The sequence below is a fragment of the Rhea pennata genome, chromosome Z (assembly GCF_028389875.1).
Source record: "Rhea pennata isolate bPtePen1 chromosome Z, bPtePen1.pri, whole genome shotgun sequence".
Taxonomy (NCBI): domain Eukaryota; kingdom Metazoa; phylum Chordata; class Aves; order Rheiformes; family Rheidae; genus Rhea; species Rhea pennata.
Genome location: NC_084702.1, coordinates 1,918,583 through 1,946,167, shown reverse-complemented (window position 1 = coordinate 1,946,167; position 27,585 = coordinate 1,918,583). Strand labels below are relative to the sequence as shown.

The following is a 27,585-nucleotide window of genomic DNA, read 5'->3' as shown; positions in this document are numbered from 1 at the left end:
TGGGATCAGCAGAGCCAAAAGAGGCTTGATTAGCTTCTGGCCAGCAGGGTCATAAATGGATACCACAGGGAGTGCTCCAGGATGCCCTCTCTAGCTCTCCAATCTGGTGAGTGTAAGTGCTGGAAGAGTATAAGGGGATGGAACTATATAAAGGAGCAAGGCTGACCTGCTAGCCCTAAGTAGCCTCTTGCTGTCACTGTCAGTGCTGAGGTAGGCAGACGACTGCTTTGACCCAGGACGATTTTTATATGTTCTCAGCACAGCTTTTTAGCTGTGAAACTGCTTTAAACAGAGGCCAGCTGGGATGATATTTGTAACAGGCTCTGTAAAGAGGCAGACTCTGCTGTACCTGGTTTCAGGCTCTCCCAAACAGGCAGGGAATGAGAGGAGTCAGCATTCCCAGAGAGACTAGGTTTAGTTACTTCCAAGCCAAAGCAGCTTCTGCGCTCATCGGGTTTTTGGAAAATACCTGTTGGTTCCGGTACTTCCCCAGAGGCTTCTGAAGCCCACTGACTAGACCCCTAAAACGTGGGGGGGTGGGTGGGCAGGATTTCTCATAATTTCTTCAAAATAGATTTAACACCCTCTTCTTTCTGTACCTGTTGCTCCTCAGGGCAGGAACAGCATTATCAGTGGAGGATGTGTATGCTGCCAAGCAGCCATACAGAAATTTATGCACATTGAGAGCATAAGGGAAGCAGCCTGGGTTGCTGCTGCACTTGTGCAGATGCTCAGTTCAGTTGTTCATTGTTATAAACTGAGTTACTCAGCAACAAACCAGGAGCTTGCTCAGGTCACACTCTGGAGCTCTGCCGGCTTTTTCACCATCTGAACATGGTGCAAAGCCAGAGCAATACCTCATGACTTACGTGGCCAGTGCTTGACACAGTCCTTGAATTTTGCTCTGCTCAAAAAGCACATTTGTCTACTTGTAAGTTAATTTCTACAAAGGCACTTGACAAGAGCTGAGTGTCCCTCGTCGCTGCTGCTCTACTTGTCTTTCTGCTGTACATACAGGAGGCCGTTTTGAGACAAGACAACAACATCACCAAGAAAAGCTGCACCCTACAGCATGGTCCCCCTAGTGCTCTACAGAGTAGCACATTCTGTCTTAGATGTGAGAAGTAGGCTGCCTGCAGGTAACTTTAATGGGCCTCTTTACTTGGTAGATATCCTTGATATCTTGATAGTCTTTCAAGAGGACAATACCACCATCTGCATGCCAGCAAAATACTGGACTGATTCTGGGGCTGTGGCTGAGGAGAGCTTCTGGTCACCTTCAAACTGGGGATCCATGGAAGTCTTCCTCTAGTGGACACAGCCCAAGGCTTAGGGCCCAGGACACACAAGCATCCATGCTACTGCAAGTGTCCTGCTGGAGCACACATTTAGTGCATCAGTGTCTGAGAGGAGTTTTTATTGCCTGTTCATAAAATTTCTCATCCCCTCACAATGTCACAGCGAGAATGTACGTCTGCACAGTCTACTTTCCACAGTGATTTTCAATGCTTCATAGATGAATTCAGGTAAGAACCATGGCATTCAACTTGCAGCTCCTGCCTTATCTAGTTTTCATGGCTCAAACATGTTGATGCTGCATTTACTGAGAAACAAGTAAACTTATTTCCTATTACAATATAGATTTTTTTTTTAACTTGCTTGCTGAGGCAATTGTTTGGAGAAAATGGTGCCTGCCAAGTACTATGTGCACAAAGCAATGCCTCAGATCAGTCCTTTAGAGACAGTTCAGTAAGTAGTGGCCTCCTGCTCCCAGTATATCTATGCCACGTGCTGGTGGCGTTCTGGCACGGTTTTTGAACCGGGTACCGCTCTGCCTTTCAGTCTCCTATTGGACAACTTATACACACCTGCAGAGAAAAGGGCACAGACACTGGATCTCTCCTAGCCACTACTGCTCACTCCTCCTTGTATTCCTAACATTTAGGAAATGCTCTCAAGCAAGGTTCAAAAGCTCAGCAGAGAGTATTAGCAAACCTTTCCTTCCTAGTGAAACATCCTTCCTGAACGCCAGTGGGTTTTCGTGGTCTCTCCTTTTCACCTTTCCTTTCGCCTCCTCTACACAGACAGGGAGACCAACACTTGACTCAGGACTCCAAGTCCCACTAGACTGCCTACAGCTTGTGTAGTTCATACCTAGCAATCCCTTCAAGCATGACCTGTTTCCAAGCAGCCCTGAATTCCTTGGTTCAGCAGGGCTTGCTCTCAGGCTCTATGTAGCACAAAGTGTGGGGGCTCTCTCTGGACCCGAAGACTAGATTTCAGTCATTGAGCCCTCACAATCAAGTCAGTGTCTTGGCATCTTTTCCAGTAGTGAAGAACCCTGCTGAGTTAGCGAGAAAGCAGTGGGAGTCATTTCCCCCATTGGACTAAATCAGCACTCATTCTTGCAGAAGCAAGGATGACAGTATCAGACTTTGTCAGAACAGGTTCTAGTGCATACTGCAACGATTTCAAGAGAGGCTATAACATCCTCGTATTTGCCCCAAGTAGCTTCAAATCTCTGAAAGGAGCATTGGGGCTTGCCTAGTTGCCCGGGCACGCATCTCTGCTTTCTACCCCTCTGCTCACTGAAGCATGCAGAAGCAGCTGTGCAACAGTAGCTAGTTTTTGGTCCAAAAATTCATGGCACTGTCAGAGCGGGTCACGTGTGTTTTCATTGCTTGATCAGTGGCACTGGAAAGGGAGCACATGGGCAATAAGCCAGATGGCAAGTAAACTGATTATATGCATCTCAGAATAGTGGTTCATATCAGTCTAACTTGGAACTCCTAGCTGTGATACACACAAGACAGACTATAATTAGAATTAAAAAAAGTAAGTACTAAGTTAAAGATTAGCTACCTGAACCACTTTACTCTACAAAAGACTCAAGAACAATGCCTGGATATGTCAAGAGATTCCCAAATCCAGCATGTGAGCCACAATATTGCACATCAGAAGTTTGCTCTCCTACACATATGCAAACTGGGCAGGATAACACCCAGCTTCAGCCTAATCCTCTCTCAGAGCCAAACACAGGCTGAGGCAGGACCAAGCTCTCTCAGGACCTAAGCTAAGTGCCTCCTATTGCCTGAAACCTCACTCCCTCTGGGGAGATCATCTCCAGGGCTGCAAGGTGTCTGAGAGTGGGTCATTCTTCTTATGGTAGGTGGATGGAGATCTCTATGGAGATAAGAGAAAGCAAGACAGGGAGACTGAGAGTCAGGGCACAACTTGAGAGTTCAAGTCCTACACACTGGGCCTCCCTGCTGAGGCATACAACAACAGCAGCTGGAGACCCAGAATCCTATGCACTGCAAAGAACTTGCTCTTTTTTCAACAGTTCTTGTTCTCTGAACAAGCCCCCCACATACTCGTTAGAGTGCATAACTAATCCTGTTGCTATCTTTCATTCTAAAGCCTTTCACATTTTTCCCAATGAGATTTTCCACAGTAATGGTAACAGACAAGCCACAAAAAACCTTACAGTTATTATCTGCATCCTGTAATTTCCATGGCATTTAATTACCCTCTACGAGAAAACTGGACATACTTTGCGCTGCTTCTAATAGCTGACTATTTACAGATCTAACAAACGAGCATAGTAAGAAACTACTATAGATCCCAAGGATGTACACAGGTGTATCTGAACCCGAATTACTGTCTGAAGCAGACACACCTTCAAAGAGAAGACTGCTCTTATCTTGTATCCCTCCATGTTTACACGACCTTTTCTTCTTGGAGCTGATCCACTACTTTTCCTAAGCCCCAGATTCTTACAACCTTGTTTAACAAACACCTGGAATGGAGCTCAGAGAAACTCAGCAGCCTAAAACTAAATTGAAAATACAGGGAAACTAGCACAGAAGTCTCTCCCAATGGGCAGCTGCTGATTCAAGCAACTTTCTCAACATGACTCCAGCTCCAGTCCTTCCTCCTCTTGAGATACAGAAAGAGGCAGCAGTATTTTCTCTGTGTTATAACTTAACACTATTTGAACACAAAATTAAACTGAAAATCTGGAGAAACAAGTCCAGAAAGAGCTGAAATTGTGTATAAACCAACACTGCTTAGCCTCTCTCTTCTTACGCTCTTCACCTCACATTTGTGTCAAAAAGGGTAAGACTAGCCAATCCAACAGGTAATGATGCTAGAACTAACCTGTTAGTACTCAGTGAAAAACCTGTGGTTTCAGGTATTACTCTCCTTGCTCTGGCTCATCCTACATCTGTCCTCTCTCACATGAGCATGAAGAAGGGCAAAGGGTTTATTATATGTATTTTTTAACATATATAGAAAAAATAAGCAGTTTAGTAAAGTCAGCATCTGTCCTAGTCCAACAACAAGACTGGATTTCAGCTGGGTCTTGGCCTGTCTGTGGACAGCTAAATCCAACAGATATAAGTGCCACTGAATGGTTTGGGTGCAGCTGAGAAAGAAGTTGTTTCACCTCTGCTCTGACTACAGAGGTATTTCAGTTCATCTTCTTGCGCTTCCGTTGGCCCTTCGATGCCTTCTGCATGGGTAAGGGGAGAGAGAGAGTGCCCAGCTTGTGGTTCTGCTCAGCCTCAAGTCCTGGTAGCTCCCTTGCTTTAGAGATCTTCAGCCTCATGGCCTTCGCAATGTCCATCATCCTGGAAAGTATCAGAGAAATACTATGTCAATGGGGTGGATATGCCTTCTGGGGCAGACATGATGCAAAAGAGCAATGCTCTTTCCCCTCAGGGTAGAAGCTAGGAAGCAGTAATAGGGTTTCAGAAGTACTAAGGTGACAGAAGCTTGAGGTATCCAAAGGCTATGGAGTGGAGCCTTGCTGTGGCAGCTAGAATGTTACTGACCTGAGCACAACCACCTTGGAGAGCATTATAAACCCGTATCGTCCTACTCAATGGCCAGCTAACTTGTAAAAATGCTGCTCTGCATTTTTGAAGGAAGGTCAGCAAGCCTCGATCCTCACCATCTGCATTCTTCAAATGCAAATGCTTCACAAGGCACTCATTTCCTGTGCATGGTATGATGCAGGAAAACTAGTACAGCTCAAGAGCCACTCCTCTTAGCTGCTGGAGTTCAGCATCCCTAAGCAGAGGGGCTTGGCTGAGGTATGTAGCAAGAAGAGTTTGGGCAAAACAGGGCAGACCAGAATACACCTGGAGGCCTGTCAGAGAAAACCAAACGCCTCTGAAAATAGCAAGCAAGGAAGTGTTCTGGCTCCCAAGAATCCTCCCAAGTCACTTTATATCCTTGAAATACAAAAAAAATTTAGATAGGAAGAGATCTCTAGAGTTCTTTAATCAAACCTCCCATTCCAAGAATGGATCATCCCAAAGCTATACCAGATTGTTCTCAAACTTGTTATGCTTCAATTTTCCTAGCTGGTCCCAGTCTCCTCCAGCCTCTTCTCACCAGTATACATTGCCCAGTGCTCCCAGCCCCAGTACAGTATTTAAAAGCAAAAATTTAATGTGCATGTTAACCCCCCAAAACAGTATGGCCTCTTTCCAAAAGAGGAAATTAGCAAACAGTGCTCACTATTCACCAAAGAACATAACTGGGGGCAAAACCAGGGTTCATTCCTTCAATGTTCATCATCAATACTCTCAAACCCAGGAGGTGACTAAAGGCTCTGATAACTTCAGTTATCAAAGCAGCTTCACATTACATCCCTCAACCAAAAACTACAGGATACTCCCAGCAACAAAATCCTGCAGACAGAAATGTCTTTCTTGTAGTAATAGGGAAGTGCTGCACTAAAGCAACATCAGCTCTCACAATCCTGTTGTGAAGGACCAGTGTTGTTGTGTTAGGAAGTGCAAGTCCTCAGAATCATCATCCACAGAGCAGGATGGGGAGAAAGATACTAATAGCACAGTTGAACTCCAATTGCCAATAGGGTAACCTGGTCCATTCAGAAATCGTATTAGCAAGCTGTCTGCTGAGCTAATGTCTGCTTGTTGGGAGATTTCCCAGCAAGCTCATTAGACATTTGATTAACTCCAATCAATTCCTGATTTATTTTGCAGGAGTAAGAGATCCACTGCAACCAGAAGATGAATTCTCACAGAGCCTGGGGAGCCTGGGACCGTGCACTGACTGACATCTACTGGTGAAAGCACGTCTTGCAGCTGCAAGATACGCTAGATGCAAACCACATGGCAGAGTATATTTATTTTTTCATGACAAATAGAAGGCTAGGAAGCAACTTCCCATTACAGTTATCCCGACAAGAGTTGTCTGCCTAGAAACTTATTCTGTGAACTGTCTTCCATGCATTCATCTTCACTCACATGCATTCATCACACTTGCCAGGTGGCAAATCCTCATCTCATATACTAACGCCAGGAACTCTGCCTACAACTTCTTCTCATTCTCCCAGCACGATGACTTGCAGAACCCCCCCTAAACACATCAGAACTTGAGAAATAAAACATTCTTCTTGGTGCCAAGCCAAGGGTGGGGAAATTTCAGGAGCCTGTGATTACTTCACAGAAGCACAAAATGCATGCTTACAATCTAATTTTGTGGGAAAAAAAAAAAAAAAAAAAAAAAAAAAAAAAAAAAAAAAAAAAGCTTTTCTAATCTTCCTGTTCCAGACAGTTGCAAATCTGCAATTAAACCCAGACTGGAACCTAGCAGAGATCAGAGCTCTGCAGGAAGAAGGGGCACAGTGGAGATGAAAGTGGAAAGCAACGCTACTTGTCAGGCAAGAGAGCTAGAAGGAAGCAGATGAGTCCTGTGCTAGAGTTCAACCCAGCCAGCTGTTTTGGTATTGTCTGCATCAGTAACCTTTTCTGTGAAACAGCTGAAGAGCCTCATGATATACTTGAGAACCTCCTTGTGACAAGTGCCATTTGTAGAAGGGTTGCAGCATATCCCATCAGATACAAATAAATGCAATGGCTCACCTGCTTTCTTGGAGCTTCATGTCATTCTGCAGGACAGTAATATCTGTTTGGAAGTTGTTAACGTGCAGAGCCAACGCAATGACGTATGCTGCGATTTTAGCCTTCATTGATGCAGAGATTAAATTCTGGACACTGGAGGCCAAGAGAAAAGACAGGAAATATGAAGCTTCAGTGAAACCAAAACACAATCCCCATGAGGTGCAGACAGAATTGGAGCCCCAATTAGACTGACTTTTCCTACATACTAGGTAAGAGCTGAAAGCAATAGATATCCCTGATCATAGAGCCTGACAGACTTCTGTGTTCTCCTCATATGATCATTATGCTTCTGTTCAAAAGCAGGATTCTGGGGTCATTAATCACTGTGCGGCCTTGATGAAACCAATGACAGATGACATCTCAGGTTCTTTGGCACATTGGTGCCTTGCAAGAGGAAAGTAAAGTGAAGTTGTTTTGAGGGTTTTCAATGTGAAACGTGACTGCTAGAAACTCATCAAAAACACTGCATACTGCAGATTCCTGGCTGACAACCCTATAGAAATATTTATTGATTGCTCACTGCACAGTTCAGAGACCACTACAGGTTGTAACCCACTGTTCTACAGAGAAAATTACATGGGCCAAAACTGCTAAGTGAGACAAGGTACTGTAGTTTCATGTTTTGGAAGGAAGTATATGCTGAGATTTCCTGATAATGTCTCCACAGCTCTTCAAGCTCAATTCTGCTCTGTCACAGCTTCAAGAACATCAAACTAAAAGAACAATTCTTTACCTGCCATTGTTGTAGGTCAGTGAAGTGAAATTCTTCATAAGTTTCCTGCTAATGATGTGTGGGCATTCAGGGCCCATTGGATCTAGGGCAGAAAGGCATCTTGCAATAAAACAAGATATACAGACTCTTCATTATACAGGCTATTTGCCTGTATAATGACACATCCTAATCCCAATGACACATTTATTATTGTTTATTACCTCTTCCCAACAACACAGAAAACATAAAAGGAATGTAGGCACTTGATTTCTGGTTTCATTAACTTTCAGATCAGAGGCTCCTAATAGCTTTTTATTTGGCAATTGGGACCTTCCATATCAGTACTAAAAAATTTGAAATAAATTTGTGCATCACTCTACTTTTAATATATTCTTTATCTGCAGTCCTGTCAGGATAGTTTATTAAAATAATTATTAACAAATTTCTATTACCACCTAGACTAGTCTAGAGGGGAGTAAGCTATGAATAGGTAGTCTCACTTCTAATTCAAGCCTTTTGACTAGCTCCTACACAGTGACCCCTGTGCGTTCAACAACGCAGGAGGATACTTACAGGCAGACTTGTCATTCCCCTTCCCCATCTCCCTCCCTTGAAAGTGTTAACAATAACATTTTCAGCAATGACAGGGAGCCTCATATGCACAAATTTCTGTGCGAGATGACAAGTCCTGAAAATCTTAAATGAAGTATTTTCTGCAATGTTTTTGAGAATTCCTATTATAAACCAAGTCCCTGCATGTAGCTGAGAAGGGGAGAGGGAACACTTTCCACTAATGTCTTACGCTTCTTCTTGATGACTTTTAGGAAGCTGAACTTAATAAGGGTGTCCAGGAACCAAAGGCATCGGGCTTTGTGATCCCTGCTCTTCTCATCAGGAGGCAAGAACTTCAGCTCCTCTAGAACGAAGGAGCAATAGCTGAAGAGGAGAGAGCATGAGAATCAACAAACCAGAAGAGTTCCCAGAACTTTGCCAGAGCAAAACCCATGAGGTGGCTTTATGCGCACACTTTCCTGTCAATGTCCACCATGTTCAACCCAGCCCCTCTCACAGACTGTTAAGAGATTGCCTGTCTCAGCTTGTCAAGCCACAGCAAATTTCTGGTCAGTACTTTGCTGGGACAGTGCTCAGGAACTATGCCCAGAACAGCTGCATGCTCACTCTCCCAGGCAGCTACCTCCAAATCCAGTTTTGGATTTTTCCCTTTCCTCCCCTGCAAAAGAATTCCCCACAGGGCAGCCATGCTGCTGTGCACACATCTTCCTTTGCCATAAAACTACACACACTTTGGGGAATGTGGACTCCCCAGAGACAAGTGCTGCTCAGTCATGCTTGACAGATGTCCTCCATCTGCACTGAAAAGATCAGCTTGGGTAGAGCACAGCAGGTCACGGTATCCATTCTGCCCCACAAAACACTAAAGCCTCTCTGAGGCAGTCATGACTATTAGAAGACTACATGCAGCATTACCTTTTCTCTTCTGTTTTCTTGATGATTTCCTCTGGAGTTATGTTAATGAGGACTTCTGCTGGAACCCGCAATGCTTCGTACTCTGCTGGGGAGAGAACTGCAAGGATTTTAAAGAAAAGAACCATTGTGCTCTTTCACGGTCTGAACAGTCCACAGGGAGATATGCTTTATCCACTATCACTAAAGGAGGTATGGGGCTGGGAAAGAGGGGAGTAAGCTATAAATAGGCAGGACATAATCATAGCACTGGAAGGCTGGCCAAGAACAAAGATTTCTAAAGCGCTGTGGCTCTGTCACAAAGCATCTCTCCTACATTTCTGACTTCCTTACTATTCATAACTGAACTGCTTCTAACAGGCAGGCACTGAATCCTTCTCTCTCTAAAAGAAGGAAGAAGGGTGTGGAACTTGCAAGCCCATAGCCCCAGCACAGTACATCTCTGTTCACAGGTTTTGATTCAGGAGAGAGAAGACTCAGCTCTGTCAGCAGACACCAGACAGCACTCACTAGCGTGACAGATATCAAGGCTTACAAGTGTGGGAAACCACACTCAGACACAGAAAAAGATACTGTCCTCAAACTTGTAGACATTTTCTGGCTTGTCAGCATCTTCATGACATGGAGGGAGGAAGACAGAGATGTTCTGCACTTCATCTTGGGCCACATCCTGGATCAAAGCTTTAGAGGGAAGCAAGAAAGAAGACAGCATTTGAATCATACAGACAAGAGCACTGGGAAAACAACCACAAGGCAAATGCTTTCTTTGAACTCAGTGGGGTTCTTGGATGAACACTAGACTAGTTCTAGCTGGAAAATGAAACTGGATTGCAGTTTTAGACATTTATCTGACTCTTGCGAAGGTGCTATGGGAAGACCACAGCTCTCCTCCATTTTGTTTCCTTAGTGTCACACAGACAGCATTCTGCAGGGTGCTGACTGAGAGCTTATGATATGCACACCAACGCATTCAGCATTCTGGCTGGCATGATGGATGGCGGATGACACAAGTGTTATCACTTCTTTCAGAAATGTTCTGCTCTTTAACAACAAGAAATAAAACTGAAGATGCACTCTTTGAAATATCTTCTCATGTGCTGTATTTTGAGGACCAGATCAAGTGAGGCCTTGAAAAATGAACTTTCCATAAAGCAGTGGCAAAAACTAATGCCACAGCAGAAATGTCTCTGCTGTAGACTCTTCCACAGCAAAGGACTAGGCCCCTCAGTCTGGCACAACAGCTCTTGAGGTGGCCCTGACCTAGCTTGGGGCATGGACCATTTCCCACACACACGCTGCTATGAAACCAGGATGCAGTTCACCTGCATGTAAATGTCTCATTTCAGGCCAGGTGAATTTGCTGCCTTCATTCCAGGAAGCAGATATCCAGGGACTTCCAAGTAAGCTCCCAAAAATGTGTGCAGACACTGATGCCAAAAGGACCTTCCTTTAGTCTGGCAACTCTCAAGAACTCTAACAGGTCCAGAAGAAAGAAGTTCTTGGAAAGAACTGTGAGTTCCCCACAGAACTGTAAGTTGCCCTTCTCAGCTGCTCAACCAACTACTTCCTTGCCCACTTCAAGGAAAAACACTTTCTCCTTCCCACCACTTCTGGTTTATATGTGGAAAGTCACTAACAGAAAGAGATGCTTTTGACTGCCCATGTTACATTTGCTTCTTACCTTTTATTCCCTTTGCATCTATAATGTTTGCTGCTGCTTTTGTCACTGCTGTATTCAGGATGTCAGTGCCCACTGCATTCATTCGCCGAGAGTTCAGGGCTCGCTTCTGCTTACTGGTACCAAAGGCCTCAATGCACAAATCCATCTGCATGGAAGAGAGATGCAAATCACAACAAATTCCTGAACTCAAAACACTTTGTATCCAAGACTAAAACTCCCCTAACTATCACCACGTGGCCCCATAACCACATTCTCTAAGATGACTTCAAATAGATCAGTGGATACAGCCCTGCAATAAAGCAAGCGCTTGTCTATAAGGGGAGAGAAATCTCCAAGACTGTATACAAGGCATAATTAAAAAAAAAATACTGCTAAATTAGGAACTAATTATGCACTGTCTCACAGATCTTCAATACACGAAGTACTGAACTTACACAGGTTTACACTGCAGTGGTAAACTAAACATCTGAATCTCCAACAAGTATCATCTGCCATCGTTAGCTAGATAACCATACTAGAATATGATAAGGGGTTTCAACTTTACCTTCTCCCTGTAGGACTTATTCTGATAATCCTCTGTTTCATCAGCTATTAAGTTATCTATAAAGGAACAAAAATCAGTATGCTCAGCTTGCAGCAACCAGGAAAACATCTGCATTCAATAGTTCTCCTGCTCTAATCCATTATGGAAGACTTGGCACATCATGTCAAGATGCCTTCCACAGCACTTTTTCAATTAAAAGAACACAAAAAATATGATACAGCATGTAATCAAAATAAAGAAGAAAAACACCAATTTGTGCTGTAAAAACCTATGAGCATATATGGACTGCAGGAATACCCAGATACTGTGGCACATGAAAGAAGTAAGCTTCCAAAGGCCCATGACCTTACCCTTGGAGTTATCCTTCTGGGTCAAACACTAGAAAACAGTTCTGCTGATGAAAAGTTGTTCTGCTTTTCAGTGATTCGGTCCCTAGACCTGAATATTCTGAGGCTTTTGATGGTAGAGTAAACCTAGACAGATCTGCATTATGCTGAACACGGACAACTTTGTTATTAGCTCTGGTACTTCCACCCTCCCTCCTGTAATGTCTTCTGTTTAGCCTCCATCCTAAGTTGCAGCTGCATTCAGATGCAATCTTGCTCTCTTCTCCTTTATTTTCTACATTAAGCAGCACTTTACAAGAAGTGTGTATGTATTGTCATCCAGAAATGAGCGAGAAAGAACAGCCAGGGAGGAAGCAGAGACTGCTGCTGTCAGCAACAAATCAATGGCTGAATGCATGCACTGTGACTTTGGTGCTAGCATTAAACAAAGTATCTTCCTACCTGACAACAAGGGCTGCATGTTGAATAATTCAGCATTATAGACTTCCATTTGCCCAGAGTCCTTGTCTAACACACCAACAAAATACCTGAGAACACAGGAGCAGATGATCAGTGGGAGACAGTTTAGTGTGATGCTATTACAATAGCATGGCACAAAGCTTTGTGCACTTCTCACCCCCTGCTAATTTTTCTGCCTTGCAAACACTGATTTTCCAAAGACATTCAGGATTTCACAGTAAAACAAATTCCCTTCAAGACATATGTACATAAAGCCTTGTTGCTCTATGTAAACGTGGAAGTTCTAAGACAACTGAATTAGCTCCAAGATGCACAGAATGGAGTCTCCACGTCTGAGTGCTGGTGTCCATTCTTTTTGTCTCTTTTGACATGTCATGATGCTTAGTTTCTCAGTGCTCCTACGCAGTTTCTCATGTTTTCCAAACCTGGGTTTTTCCTGTGGCCAGTTCTCTGCTTAGAAAGAATCACTTTGAGTCTCGGTCCTCAGAATTTCACAGAAATGTTACTTTGCTGCCTCTAAAATGGGATCATTTATCTCACATGATTTCCCTTTCACCCCACATTTCATAGAATCATAAAACAGTCGGAGTTGGAAGGGGCTCTGGAGATTACCTGGTTCAACCCCCCTGCTGAAGCAGAGTCCCCTACAGCAGACTGTTCAGGACCTCCTCATTCAGTTGAGCTTTGAAGTCTCCAAGGATGGAGACTTCACAACCTTTCCAGGCAACATGTTCCAGTCTTCCATCACCCTCACAGTAAAGAAGTGTTTTCTTATGTTCTGATAGAATTTCTTGTGTTTCCAGTTTGTGCCCACTTCCTCTCATTCTGTCACTGAGTGTCACTGAGAAGAGTCTGGCTCCACGTTTCTTGTTTTAATTTCAGTCCTGGTGCTTGAGCCTCTTTCTTCCTCTGTCTGCTTTAGTGGCATGTGTGAGGACTTTCTCCAGTGAATCCACTCCCATAGTCCCAGAGCACAGGAGGGCAGATGGGGACACTAACAAGCCAACTTAGCTGCAGATATCTGTTTAGCTTCAAGTGACAGTTTTGCATTAGGTGGGCACAGATCTCAGGGCCTCCAGAGGCACAAACAAGCATCACTGAAATCATTAAAACTACCTCTTAATCATGAAGTGTGATATGAAGTGTTCATAGATAACAGTTCTAAATTTATACAAAAACAGAACAGCTTCAACATTTGTAGCATAAGGGTTCATTAAACTAAATTTAACTCTCAAATTCAAGAAGGCAGCCATTTTGGAGCTTTGTTTCAGCTACAGAAAAAAAAAAAACAAAAAAACCAAACACTTTTGGGAATAACAAGGCAAGATTCTTCCACCTGGTCCCTGCCCCAGCTTTGCCCACCGCCCATACCTGCATAGGGAATTACACTTCATAACTCCGCTACCAAAGTTATTCCCCACGTACGAAAGCCTTTCAGTTTCTGAGACCTGAAAAACACAGAAAAATGACTTTAATGCAGGTCCATCTGTGATTAACCATCCCTACATTCACTTTATTTATCTACCGCCACAAAGCTCTATGCTCCCAGGCATCAAATGTCAGTCACGGAGCTGGCAAAGCACACTTCATCTGCTATGGAAGTATTTTGCATCAGGACAAAACCTTTAAAAGAAAGACATCTCTTGAAGCTGCAAGTGGCTATCACCCTACTTCCGCTTCCAGCCAATCAGAAGACAAGAAATCATCAAAAGGAAATAATGGCAATCATATCTTAAATTAAGAGTTTACCACAATAACAAACTTGCATGTCACAGCAATTAAAACACCTGGTTATGTTGACAATCATGCTTTAATTCAGAAACAACGGCCAAAACTAACAGTGTAAATGTGAATGATTCATTTAAAGCTGTAGTGTTGCCAGGTAACTATATTGACTGATAAAGGGCAAGCAGCCTTAAGGAATGGCTTAGACACCTAAACACATTTTAAATGCCTGTGTGCCTCTACTGCAATGAAACAGTCCTGAGGATTTTGGCTGAAAATATTCATACAGGTCCTGGAGTGAACCATGCATATAAAAAGCTGTAAAATTTCATACTAGTAGCCAAAAGTACCTTCTGACTTTGAACTCTGCTTTCTCTTCAATGAAAGAAAGAAAAAAAATCCTTACAATGTAATTTAACCCTCCCTCCCCCCCAAAAAAAGACTGGTAAAGAATTCATGTTCATTGTGTAAATGCAAAAAAATCAGAAAACAAAGAAAAAGATTGTAAAGATTTTGTCATCGCATGGACCTGATTATTTTTTAAGTAACAGCTTTTACTTTTCATGCACTACCTCCTTTATTAGCTAGGTTATTAGAATAAGCACCTGTAACATCAGTAAATCAGTATTAGATTCAGCATATACACCATTGTGTATCAATCAAAATTAGTTACTTAAGCATGTATTCAGTTCAGATGGAAAGGTTACTAATTCTCATTTGTCACTATCAATATAATTAGTCATATTATACTGTGTGCCAAGTTCCTTTCCATTCCAAGAGGCACAGCCCATAATATTCTGTTTGAAAGGACATGAGGTTTGTTTCATTCACTTTCCTAATCCCAAAACGCTCAAAAGACAGCTATGCTTTGAGACTTTGGTAGCATACCAATATTTGGTACCATTTCTCTGGAGTACTGAGATACCCTGTGGTTTGTTAGAGAAACTATAAACTGCCTTTGCCGAGAATGTCACTCAGCAGAACTTACAAAACTCTTCATAGTAACAAAACAAGTATTTGTCCTCTTCTTAACCCCAAGTAGAGCTATCTTCAGTATTAAACTTTTCACTACTATACCTCCTCATTGTCACTCCTATCTCTATTATAATGGGAGCCAATATCTGAACTACAACTTAGACAGAAATCTCTATAATATTCCAAGATACAGAGATGTTTTTGGAAAAATTGGAAAGAGGAGGGCCCAAAATCTGATCACTTTTTAAACTTGCTACAAAACAAAGGCCGCTGCTGATTTTAAGGGTCTCACTCACTGTACTATTATGAAAGCAAATACACCAGGAAAGCAAGAAATGGCCTAAAAAGAGGAAAAGAGGTGCCACAGGTATTAAAAGTAACTTTGTATCTGACCAGGGTTTCTCATTCTTATTCTCAGAAACCACCAGAAAAAGGTGCAAAAACAAATCCAAAACCTCACAATTCATAGAGATGGAAATACTAATGTGTCCTACGTTCACGTGTCCGGTTATACCTGCCCTTACAGCTACAATCAGAGGGCTGGAGCATCCACCCCATGAGGAACAGCTGTGAGAGCTGGGCCACTTCAGGCTGGGGAAAAGAAGACTGAGGGGGGATCTTATCAACGTGTACAAGTACCTGAAGGGAGGGTGTCAAGAGGATGGGGACAAATCTTTTCAGTTGTCCCATATGACAGGACAAGAGGCAATGGGCAGAAATTGAACCACAGGAAGTTCTGCCTGAACGTGAGGGGGAATTTCTCCACTGTGAGAGTGACAGAGCCCTGGAACAGGTTGCCCAGAGAGGTTGTGGAGTGTTCTTTGTAGATATTCAAGGCCCACCTGGATGCAATCCTGTGTAACATGCTCTAGGTGCCCCTGCTTGAGCAGGGTGGTTGGACTAGGTGATCTCCAGAGGTCCCTTCCAACCTCACCATTCTGTGATCTCACTCTGATCTCTAACAGCCCAGCAGGAGTTTGGATGCTGAAGGAGGCAGTTTTGTGGCTTTTCGAATATGCAACTTATTGAGGCTCTACATACATATTATTATACAGAAGTTAAAGCATAAAAAGGGCATACTTTTTAGAACTACAGTTGTTACAGCAATAAGTTTAAAAACGTATGCATACAGAAACACACATGTTTCCAAACTGTCCCGGGGTCTCCCCTCGACAAAACTGCCGAAGCTTGGAAATACACGGCGCTAGCTAGAAAAGCATGAGCCAGCACGCAGCGCTTACCAGGATCCGCCGGTGCCTCTTCCGCGGGTTGGTACTGTCTCTGTCCCGGTACACGGTGAAGTGCATGTCGTCGGTCCTCTGCAGCCTCCCGTTGGAGAACTGGACTGCGGGGCAGCACGAAAGACAGGCCTGAGGCACGGGGCCGCCGGCAGCGGCCCGCCCAGGCCGCCCCGCGGCGCCGACGGGGCTCTGGGCCCTCCCCCCACCCCCACTGTGGGACGAGCCGCCGCCGCGCCGCGCCGAGCCCGCCTCACCTAGGAGCGCGGGCTGCTCCGCCTCGGGGTCCCCGCGGTAGCGCCACAGGGCAGCGGCCATGTTGTCGTCTCGGCAGCGTGCGGCGGGGCGGGGCGCGGAACGCGCCCAATCAGCGGCCAGCTTATTAGCGAGTCCCGGGGACCCGATCGCTCGCTAGCAACAAGGTCGCGGATTAGCGAGCGGGAGCCAGGCGGCCCTCTGATTGGCTGGTTGGTCGGTGCGCTCGTCCCCCTTCACGGTTGCAGGCCGTTTCCTCCCCGTGCCCCGCCCCTTCCCCGCCGAGCGGGGCCGCGGCCTCATGGCGTCACTTCCGGCTGCCGCGGAGGGGGGCCGCTGGAGGGCAGCGGCTGCCGGGGGCAGGAGACGGGGCGAGCAGGGCAGCGAACGACGGGCGCTCCGGCCCCGCCCGCTCCCCGCGGATCCCCCCGCTCCGGCGCCGGCGCCGCCCCGGCCCTTCCCGCGCGGCGGCGAAGAGCGGCGGGTAGGGAGGGGAGCGCAGGTGAGGACGGCGGGTGACGTTGCGCGGCGCGAGGCGGTGGCCGGTGACGTGGTGCGCGGCGCCGCGCGCGCGCGGTAGTGCGCATGCGCGGCGGGCGGGCGGGGGTGCTGCCGTCGCGCAGGTTCGTGCGCGGGGCGCGGCCTGCGGCGGGCGGGGCGCGCGGAGGAGCCGCCGCGCTGCGACCTGCCGGGGCGGCGGCGGTGCCGGTGCCGGTGCCGGGCGGCGGGGGGCAGCGCCGGCGCCGGCGCGGGCCGGGGGCGGGCGAGCGGGGCGGCTGAGGCCGCCGCGCTGGGAGGCCGCAGACGAGGCTCGGCCGGGCCGGGAAGAGACTGAGGGGGGCGGCGGGTGTTGCCGCGGGTCGGCGAGGGGGTTTGTTTACGGTTCTGGTACGGCCGCCGGGGGCCTCCTTTTGCCGAACCGCAGGCTTTTTCGGGGGTTACGCAAACATGCCGCTTTCAAGGTATCGGCCGTACCTCGCAAACGCGGAGTCGAGGAGTGGAGTATTCGGGCACGCTGTTTTCCAGTTATTGCAGGGAAGCTGACGTTTTGCCTCTGCTTCAACATCCTTGAAACGTATTTGGTTCTAAGTAAGTCATCAAATACAAAAAAAAAAAAAAAAAAAAAAAAAAAAAACCACATTCCTAAGCATGAGATGCAGTGTTTGAAAAGGGATTTTTGACTTCTGTTTTGCGCATGATGGTAAGACGTAATCTTAAAAATATTGATACGTTTTTAGCTACTGAGGATGTAATGATGCAAGGATGAAGTGTAGAAGAAGTCTTTAGAGACAGACCCGAAACTTGGATGTTCCAGCTCATGACTCGGTCCTTCGGTACAGTGCCTCTCAGAAAGCTCAGGAAAGAATGCAAAAGCATTTGATCTTTCTTCTCTTTGTACACTTTAGTGTTTTGGAATTTTAAAAGAAAAATACATTTATTTGACAGGTTAGAAAGCAGGTTTTACTTTCTGGTGCTTGCTATAATTGTCAGATTACTCATAACAGGCTCATAACAGACAAGTGCAGAAATGTTACGTGTACTGCTGGTGTACAAATGTTTTGTGCGTACTACTTATTTCTTATTACGTATGTATTGTCTCTGTTGGGTTGGTGTGGCTAGATGCCACCCTTTTTCATGTTCACATGAACAAATTTTTGCTAGGGTCAAGCTGGTAACCATGTTACTGCTGTTGCACTCTGTATATAAACTGATGTATTATAAAGCAAAGGTAGACTGATCCCTGTGTGAGAACACACAATAAACTTACCATCTTTGTACTGATGAAAACTACTTGATTTCTTCCCATTCTTTAAAGATTATTCAGAAAGAATTCAATGAAATTGTCACATTTACATAACTTAAATATTTACATTCTCATGAGACTTCTAAGCAGTGGTAACTTTTTTTAACCTGTCAGTAGTACATGCTAAAATATACAGAATTGTACATGTGTGTAGAGATTATATAACATAGCTGTTTTATCAGCAATTTGAAATCACACATAAGTTTTCAGTAAGAGCTTGGGGAGATCAGAAGCAAGTAATCTTGATAATTCTCGTTTGGAATACAGTATTGATCTGTTGAATCATTTACATAGATAGTTTTTTTACTGAAGCAGGGGAGTTGGACTGATGATCTCCAGAGGTCCCTTCCAAATTCCCTATCCTATGATTCTAAGTTAAACTTATGTGTAAAACTAATGCAGCCTTTGTTGAGGTTCCTCTACTAATGTTTGTTACTCTGATCTGAACCATTTTCTGTCAAAAGTATACGTCTTTAATACAGAGTTAAATTAACCCTAGTTTCATCCAAGTAGTTATTTAAAAGCTTAGGAAAGACTCCTTCGGAATCACCGAGGAGGGTGATAAGAGAGAAATTGTTAAAATCTGTGGACTTCTGGAGCAGTGATTTTGAAGATCTGTATTTAGAATTTAATGCATTTTGAGCAAGCAGGTATCAAACTGAGTTGCGTATGGCTACTCTTTCCTTTTGGACACTTGCATGCAGCCTTTTGGCTCTCTGTGGTATTTGTGGTATGACTGGTGAAGTGGGGATGATTCTTAAATAGGAATAGCTAGTAATTGAATTATTTCTTTTCAATACTGGATATTCTTTTGAGGGAGAAATGGCCAGTAACAAGGACTGCCACAATATCATGAGCCAAAAGTAAGGCTTTGAGCTGTTGACATGCTAACCGTAAGTTCAGATTGATTCTCACTGATAGCTGTTTATGTTTCCATGCCATTAGCTGTCTTTGTTGCCAGTTCTGTGTGGCAGTCTTCACTGCTTTTTCCCTTTGTAAATAAATGAAGTAGTGATAGCACCCAAATAGACTTCCGATGTAGTACTGTTTCTTACACAGTAAGACAGAAACAATGTCCTGAGTGTCCTGATGGCATATCAAAATGCAGGAGCATGATGCTTCAGTCTCTTAGTATGTGTCTTTGCTTTCAAATACTTTATTCTACTGCAGGATTTAGAGTCTGAGAGATGCATCATAGTGCTAAGATGAGGTGAGCCAAAATACAAGGAACAGGGGCACATGAGTACGCATTTCGCCACTGCAAGGGGGGTCAGTTGCTTCAGATAACCAAGAGAATCTAAGAAAATCTGATTTCTTTTAGGAGACTTGGTATTACCCCTTTTAAAGATGCTCTTTGCAGCTGACAGACTATGCTATTACTGTTTACTGATGACTTGGTCTTGCTGAAAGTTCTGTGTATTTGCAGTACCTTCAGACAGTGAGAAAATACTAGGCCATATGGTAATCTCCCATTCTTCTGTGGAGGACTGGTGCAATCGTCAGCAGTTTTTGCAGAGTAGTTCATCTCCTCTGATTCTTAGACAAATTGTAAATCATCCTTCCTGAAACCAGGGAGGATGCGTGAGTTGTGAGTAACTGGACTATACCTAAAGCCTGGCAAAGCAAACACCTCAAATTTAATACTGTAAACTACACTGTTAGGCAGTGAAGTCACTAGTTACTGATACTTTTCTGTGTCTTGTCAGGCCCAAAATAAAATGCCTTTCTTGACTGGCACTGAGAATTGTAGCCAACACATACAAGCAGCCTAACACTAGAGTCTGCTCTCATGCTTTCAGCTTTTAGTTGTATGGGGAAAATCCAGAAATGATTTTAACTACCATTAACTAAATTTTCACTTTAGGTATTCTACTGTAATGGCTTTTTCAGACTGAACCCATTACTGTAGGTTTTGAAGGGATTCTTCTTGCTGAAAATGTCAGAGGAAGCAGAGATTTCTGTTTCTTTCCACATCCTCTTTCTCACCATCTTGCTGGCTTGTTAAAAATCAAACTGATATTGGAGTTTTTTTTTTTTTTTAATACTGCTTTTATCACTGATTACTGTGTACATTTGAGTGTGTTTTTTAGCCTTCAAGGGACCGTTTTATCAGCTGTATTATTTCTGGCACAACAGTTAAGCACAGTACAAGTGCATTGTAATATTTTGTGAAATGTAACTAATAGGTAAACAGTTATTTAACATAATACTGGCACACTTTCAAGCTTTAGCTATTTGCCAAGGATTCCTACAGATCTGGCACCTTGAATAGCAAATATACCTAAATATAGATGGTTGGGAATGGGGTTTGAGGTGCAAATGATAAACTATCCTTTACTCACATAGAATTCCTTTTTCTGAGGCAGTGAGTACTCTTTTTTTTTCTCTCTTTGTTACACAAAATAAATTAGTTTGCAAACTTCTTTAAAGCTTTTCCAGAAGGAACTTGTGTTTGCTTTCTGTTTGAACTACTATCTTGACTGAGTCACAAGAACAGTCTTCAATCTGACCTGTGTCCTTTAATGCTGGGTACAGTAACAACGTTAAATAGATCTTTATTCAGAGTTGTTATTTTCATAGGAGTTTACAGTGAATTGTTTTAAGCATTTTCTATTGGGATTAGTGCTTCTTTTCACAGTTGCCTAGTGCTCCCTTTATCCAGCTGTCTGAGGTAAATGAGTTTCAGAATCTTCCTTTTTCTTCCTCCCTCTTGTTTTATACACCAGGAAGGATTTCCTCACTTTCATGTGTGTTAGAATTCTCTTAGAGAAAAAGTGCATAAATAAAAACTGTAATTCTGAACTTTGTCTTGTTTAATGTAATCTGTTCTTGTCTGAACATGTCTTATTTTCGTAGTATATTCATACTGTCAAGTAAACGTCTCATAGTATTTCTGTATTCATATTCCTTAAAGAAGTCACATTTCAAACTCTTCTATTACATGTCTTCATCTATAGAAATAAGGGGAACTGTGGCAGAATATTTAATTAAATCTGATTACAGTGCTTGCTTCAGTCTGATGCCATAGTCTTAGTGCTGCTAAATTAGGGGATTTTTAATGCCCTGGTAGACCTGGATCTTCACCAGTGCTGGAAGGCATAAAGTGCAGTTTCTTACTCTTCTTAAAATACAGCAGAGCCAATTACAGGTAGAGGCAAATGCCTCTCTACTGCTCCTGATTTTTGCCAGTAGAAGTTTTAGCCTTTCTGTGCTTACTTCACACCCCTGTTCTTTGATAGCCTGTGTACGTTGAACAGGGACATGGTTCTTAGTCTGGTGGAGTATATGGTGAAATCTAGCTAAGACCTTCAAAGTGTATGTCATATATCTTAGAGGAGTAGGAGGTAGATGAACGCTAGTTGCATCTTGGTTTGGGGATAGCCGTTTGCTGTACTTCCCTTAACTCCAATGTAATGAGGCTGTCAGGGAGTGTTTAGCTGGGTTCCCACATGACCTAACATTTTTAGTCTTTGCAATATTGTGTTAATTTGACATCTTTTATGACTTTTCTATCTCATGACCATTTTATTTATTTTATGGGAGGAAGAAAAGCATGTTCAGTATGTTCTGGCTCATAAATTCTTGATAGCTATTGGACACTCATTCCAATGCAAAAATTCCTTCTTTTCCATTAACTGTTTCTATTTTTTTAAGAGGCAGATATTTCAGAGAATGTTCTGCATTGTAGCAGAGAAAAATAGGTTAAAAAAAAAAAGTTGCTGAAGGTGAAGTTGGGCTACATGGACCAGAACTGAAGTTCAGACTTTTGAGTGTAAGATTATGTAATTATCTGAACAATTTATCAAAGGTTTCAGTGGATTCTTCAAAAATAGAAAATTAAGTCAAGATTAGAAGTTTAGCTAAAGAGTATATTTTAGTTTGAACAAGGATTAACATGAGCCACATGGCTTGCATTATTCCCTTTATAGTAGAACTGTCTGTGGCATGTTTGATGCTGTGTTAGCGGCTATACTGGGTTAACAGATTTTTTTTTAACTCTCTCCTTTGTGCTCTTTGCAGCATTGTGCTCCTTGACATCTTTCATTTAGTACCAGTATGGTATTAAGTGGTGGTAAATTAATTTTAAAGTATTGTTTATCTGGCTTTTAGCCGTTGTCTCTCATTTGTGGTCTAATGGAAACTCCAGTCATTTTTAGTATTATAATTTCTTCTGTTCTGTTTTGTAGGATCATGGATTTTCCAGGACACTTTGAGCAAATCTTTCAGCAGCTAAACTACCAGAGGCTTCATGGCCAGCTTTGTGACTGTGTCATTGTGGTGGGAAACAGGCATTTCAAAGCCCATCGTTCTGTTCTGGCAGCATGTAGCACACATTTCCGAGCTCTCTTTACTGTTGCAGAGGGAGATCAAACTATGAACATGATTCAGCTGGACAGTGAAGTGGTGACAGCAGAAGCCTTTGCTGCTCTGATTGACATGATGTACACTTCCACATTAATGCTCGGAGAAAGCAATGTTATGGATGTCTTGCTGGCTGCTTCTCACTTACATTTGAACTCTGTTGTTAAAGCCTGTAAACATTATCTTACTACCAGGACACTGCCAATGTCCCCACCTAATGATAGAGTTCAAGAGCAAAATGCACGCATGCAAAGATCTTTCATGCTTCAGCAGCTGGGATTGAGCATCGTGAGCTCTGCATTGAATTCCTCTCAGAGCACAGAGGAACAGCCAAATACTATGAGCTCATCAATGAGAAGTAACATAGAGCAGCGTACCACTTTTCCTATCCGTCGTCTCCACAAGCGTAAACAGTCTTCTGAGGATCGGGCCAGGCAGCGAATTAGACCTACCATAGATGAGTCTGTTTCAGATGTTACTCCAGAGAGTGGGCAGTCAGTAGTTCATTCACGGGAAGATTTCTTTTCACCAGATTCACTGAAGATTGTGGACAATTCTAAGGCTGATGCTGTTACTGATAATCAGGAGGATAATACTATTATGTTTGATCAATCTTTCAGTGCTCAGGAAGATGCTCAGGTGCCCAGCCAGTCTGACAACAGTGGAGGAAACATTTCACAGATGTCCATGGCATCCCAGGCAACACAAGTGGAAACCAGCTTTGATCAGGACACTACTTCTGAAAAGAACAATTTCCCATGTGAGAATCCAGAGGTCGCTCTGAATGAAAAAGAACATATGAGAGTGGTGGTTAAATCTGAGCCCTTGAGTTCCCCAGAACCTCAAGATGAAGTGAGTGATGTCACTTCACAAGCAGAAGGTAGTGAATCTGTTGAAGTGGAAGGAGTAGTGAGTGCAGAGAAGATAGAACTGAGTCCTGAAAGCAGTGATCGTAGCTTTTCCGATCCTCAGTCCAGTACTGATAGGGTGGGAGACATCCATATTATGGAAGTGTCAAATAACCTGGAACACAAGTCCACTTTCAGTATCTCCAGCTTTCTGAATAAAAACAGAGGTGGCAGCTTTGGTGCTAGTCAAAATAACGATGATAACATTCCAAATACAACAAGTGACTGCAGAATGGACAGTGATGCCTCTTACCTAATGAGTCCAGAATCTGGGCCTGCAAGTGGTCATTCATCTGCGACAGTCTCTCATGTAGAGAATCCGTTCAGTGAGCCTGCAGACTCTCACTTTGTTAGACCAATGCAGGAAGTAATGGGCCTTCCTTGTGTACAGACTTCTGGATACCGGGCTGCAGAACAGTTTGGTATGGATTTTCCGAGGTCAGGCTTGGGCTTGCATTCTCTGTCAAGGGCAATGATGGGCTCTGTAAGAGGTGGAGCTAGTAGCTTTCCTGGTTACCGTCGCATAGCCCCGAAAATGCCTGTTGTGACCTCTGTCAGGAGCTCCCAGCTGCAAGATAACTCATCCAGTACCCAGCTGATAATGAACGGGACGACTTCTTTTGAGAATGGGCATCCTTCACAACCTGGTCCACCACAGTTGACAAGGGCATCTGCAGATGTCCTCTCAAAATGTAAGAAGGCCTTATCTGAGCACAATGTCTTGGTTGTAGAAGGTGCTCGCAAATATGCATGTAAGATCTGCTGCAAGACTTTTTTGACTCTGACAGACTGTAAGAAACACATCCGTGTACATACAGGAGAAAAGCCTTATGCCTGTTTAAAGTGTGGCAAAAGATTCAGCCAGTCCAGCCATCTATATAAACATTCCAAAACAACCTGCCTGAGGTGGCAGAGCAGCAATCTACCTAGCACTTTGCTTTAATCTTTTTGACCCCCTAGCCTGAATGAGAATGACAATACAAACTTTTAAGTCTCTGAAGTATTTCAGGAACAATAACACTATTTTGGTCAAGGCTGCAGGTTAAGAAGCTGCTCTTGGGGATCAGTGAGCTTTTAAGTGGGATTATGCCCCACACACCACAGGTTCTGTGCATTTGGGATAATACCATACCTACCTCACAGGGGTGTTGTGAGGCTTAAACAACTGTTAGTGAAGTGCTTTGAGATCTTCAGAAGGTGGCACTGTTTCTATATTAAGCATTATTATTATTATGTACATGCAGGCCTTGGGCTCGCAGGGATATAATCCCTAAAACTATGTAGTTCCTTTGCAGGGCAGAGGGGTGGAGGTTGAGTGAGAACATAGTTGTCTCCTGATGATGTCTAAGTAGTACATTTCAAGAATGAGGAATTTAAGTGCAAATTTCTTTTTTTTTAAGGGTATTTTGTAAAAGTGAAAGCATTTAAATGAATGACTTGTAAAAAGTAAGTTGATGAATTGTATATGAAAAATAATGCAAAGAGCTCTTTGTGTATGAAAAATACAAACTGCATATCTTTAAAAGAAAAACAACTTTGGATGCACCTGTCTGCCATAAAATGCTTTACAATATGTTAATTATAAAAAATAGTTTTAGAGTTCTGAATGTATGTTTGGCTGTTTTGTAGTAAAGGACACTATGTAATGAAGGTGCTTAAATTAAATCCAGGAGTAACTTTTGGTCTGCCAGATGTATATATACTTTGAATACAGCAAGATCTGGGTGTTTCACCAATTTTTTTTCTGTAGAAACTTGTATTAAGTGATAAGTGAAGTACTGTTTCTTGTTTGTGCTATTCTTAGCAGTATTTTAACCGATTTGTATTTCATATGTTAAAATTCCATGTGCACAGAAGTCCGAAAAGAGCTTGTATTTGCCTGCTTTGTTAGTCTGAATGAGAAAGAGAATTTGTGATGGCTTTTTCTACTGTATAAGATAGTCTCTTGCTCTTTCCAGATGCTGATAGTCAATCTGATCCATGTTACTGTGTCAACATACTATCCATTTCTGATATTCTTATCTTTAGGCTTTGATTTCCTTCTCCATATACTTGTTTTCCTTTGTTTTCCTTTCCAACTATGGATTTTTTCTCAGATCAAAGCAGTAAGGAATGATCCTCATTTGCCATATTTATTTATGTTGCTGAATAATGTAGTTATCAAATCCAGGCCTTCAGTTTAAAGTAGTGTCATAACAGTATTTTTTTCTACATAAATTTAAAAAAGAACTGGCATAATTTTAATTTTTAAAAAAGAGCACTGTACACCTTGTAAAGCAGTTTGATCTTTGTTCTTCAAGCGAATCAGATAAATCTTGTTTTTAATTTCCTCTTCTTTGATACCACTGTAACAAAAAAAAAAAAAAGACTGCAAATAGTATTAGTTAAAGATGCACGTGAACTTAATTATTAACTTTCAGCGTATTAGATTTCTAAATAACATTTGAGAGCACTTCTGATAAATCTTACTGTGCTGTATAAGAGATGGGTCAGGATTTTAGCGTGTCTTCTACTCAGGAGAAACAAACGATCAACGTTTTCTGTGTCAAAATCACAGAGTAAATGCTTCTTTGGAAACTTTCTCCTCTTTGTCTCTACAGCAAATATATCCTGTGTGATGTTCAGCAGTTTTGAAGACTTGTGCTGTCTGATAGTTTGCTATCTTTAACATCTTAGATTTATATTTGCATAAACTGAAAATAAAATCTTAGTCCACAGTCCTGTAGGTAACTTGGCAGGATGAGCTATAAAAACTGTTGAAGTACAAAAATCGTTCATTGTCAGACCGAAGGAAACATGGAACTCCTACGTTTCGCTTTATGTGAAACAGTAAATGGCTGATAAAGAAATGCATCTTCATCTCTAATGTCACCTGTCCATGTTGAAAAAATACCTAGTGTCTGTCAGTGCGTCGTTTGCAGCTTGCGCATCCAAGGTAGATGGAACTGTAGTGAATGACCTGATTAATTCCTTCAAAATGTTGAAATGTCATTGTAGAATTTACCTAACGGTCTTATTTCTGGTTCTTAAATTTTTAAAGCATTAAAGAAATGTACCACATTTTATAAAAAGATTAGGAAATGCCACATTTTATTTGAAATAACTGATTTCAGGGGACTAACAACATTGAGCTATACTAAATGATCTCACTGAAACATCAATAAAATGCAGTATTTCATATTTTAATATTTTTGTGTTAGTGTGTTGCCTTGTTAGTAAGATAGTCTTTTAATCTTTCTTGCCTTTTAGTGTTTTCTTTAAAAAATAGTTTTGTTTCCATTTTGTGTCCATTTTCTGTAGCACATCTGAAATCCTTGAAATCCCATCATGCATAGGAATAAAGCAGATATGTGAGTAAGGAGACTAGAATAATTAAGAATTAACATGAGCAGATGAATTAAACATATATTTAACTGTACTTCTGGATCTGTTTTTATAATAAGATTTAAATGACATTGAGAAATGTCAACTTGTAAGAGAGGACTGCTGTCATTTTTAAAGAAAAAGTTAAACTTGGGACATCTTTGGAAGTAGCAATTGTAATTTTCCTTATTCATTGATACATACTTCTGGAGGGGCATCATGCAAGTCCAGGCGCTTGTGTCTAGCGTTTTACTCTCTTCATCTTCCGATATGAAGTAATATCTCTGAAGTATCTCTACTCTAGCTATCTTGTACTGTAGAATGGGAAGTTTTTCATCTCCAAGCCTACTAGCTGTCAAAAAACTTACCATGGCAATTTTTGTTCAAAACTTAAGTTTCTGAACACTACAGTGAGATCTCATGTAAAAGTACTATCATGTTAGTATTATGAAACAAACCTGAGAATAAATGCTACACTTCGTGCTGATGTGTCTGATTTGATTTTTCTTGCCCATATTATCTTGCTTCACTTGCTGATAGTGTACAGAGGACTGACTAAACAAGTAATGTTTGTGAGTTCACTAATTGCATTCTGTATATTACTAGATGTTTGGCATTACAAAATAACCCTATTGAAATATGAGTGTATGTTTGCGTTTTTCCCAAGTTAGGTGAACGTACAGTACTGCTCGTGCAGGCCTTCTGCCCTTGCTCTGCCTTACCCTGAAGTTTTGCTAATTTCAGGAAGATGTGTAATCACGCTGAGGATGGGCAGTATTTGAGCTA

General features: G+C 42.6%; 2 protein-coding genes across 4 annotated transcripts; one reads left to right on the top strand and one right to left on the bottom strand.

The window, feature by feature from the left end:
• Positions 1–4,249: 4,249 nt before the first annotated feature.
• POLR1E (RNA polymerase I subunit E) lies at positions 4,250–16,646 on the bottom strand. 2 transcript variants are annotated; one of them, XM_062599072.1, is made up of 12 exons: positions 16,365–16,646; positions 16,111–16,214; positions 13,541–13,617; positions 12,152–12,237; positions 11,364–11,419; positions 10,820–10,964; positions 9,712–9,819; positions 9,142–9,238; positions 8,456–8,589; positions 7,675–7,756; positions 6,903–7,034; positions 4,250–4,634 (listed from the first exon to the last, which is right to left on the bottom strand). In XM_062599072.1, exons 1-12 carry the CDS (start codon positions 16,423–16,425, stop codon positions 4,475–4,477), a joined length of 1,242 nt encoding a protein of 413 aa, XP_062455056.1. In that variant the 5' UTR covers positions 16,426–16,646; the 3' UTR covers positions 4,250–4,474. The 2 variants fall into 2 exon arrangements, with proteins under 2 accessions (XP_062455056.1, XP_062455057.1); XM_062599073.1 differs by having other exon boundaries at positions 16,111–16,209; positions 16,365–16,414.
• Positions 16,583–27,286, top strand: ZBTB5 (zinc finger and BTB domain containing 5). Of its 2 annotated transcripts, none has more exons than XM_062599071.1 (2): positions 16,583–16,864; positions 22,354–27,286. In XM_062599071.1, the coding sequence occupies exon 2, from the start codon at positions 22,358–22,360 to the stop codon at positions 24,377–24,379; it is 2,022 nt and encodes a 673-aa protein (XP_062455055.1). In that variant the 5' UTR covers positions 16,583–16,864; positions 22,354–22,357; the 3' UTR covers positions 24,380–27,286. The 2 variants fall into 2 exon arrangements, with proteins under 2 accessions (XP_062455055.1, XP_062455054.1); XM_062599070.1 differs by lacking the exon at positions 16,583–16,864 and adding an exon at positions 17,142–17,451.
• Positions 27,287–27,585: the final 299 nt, after the last annotated feature.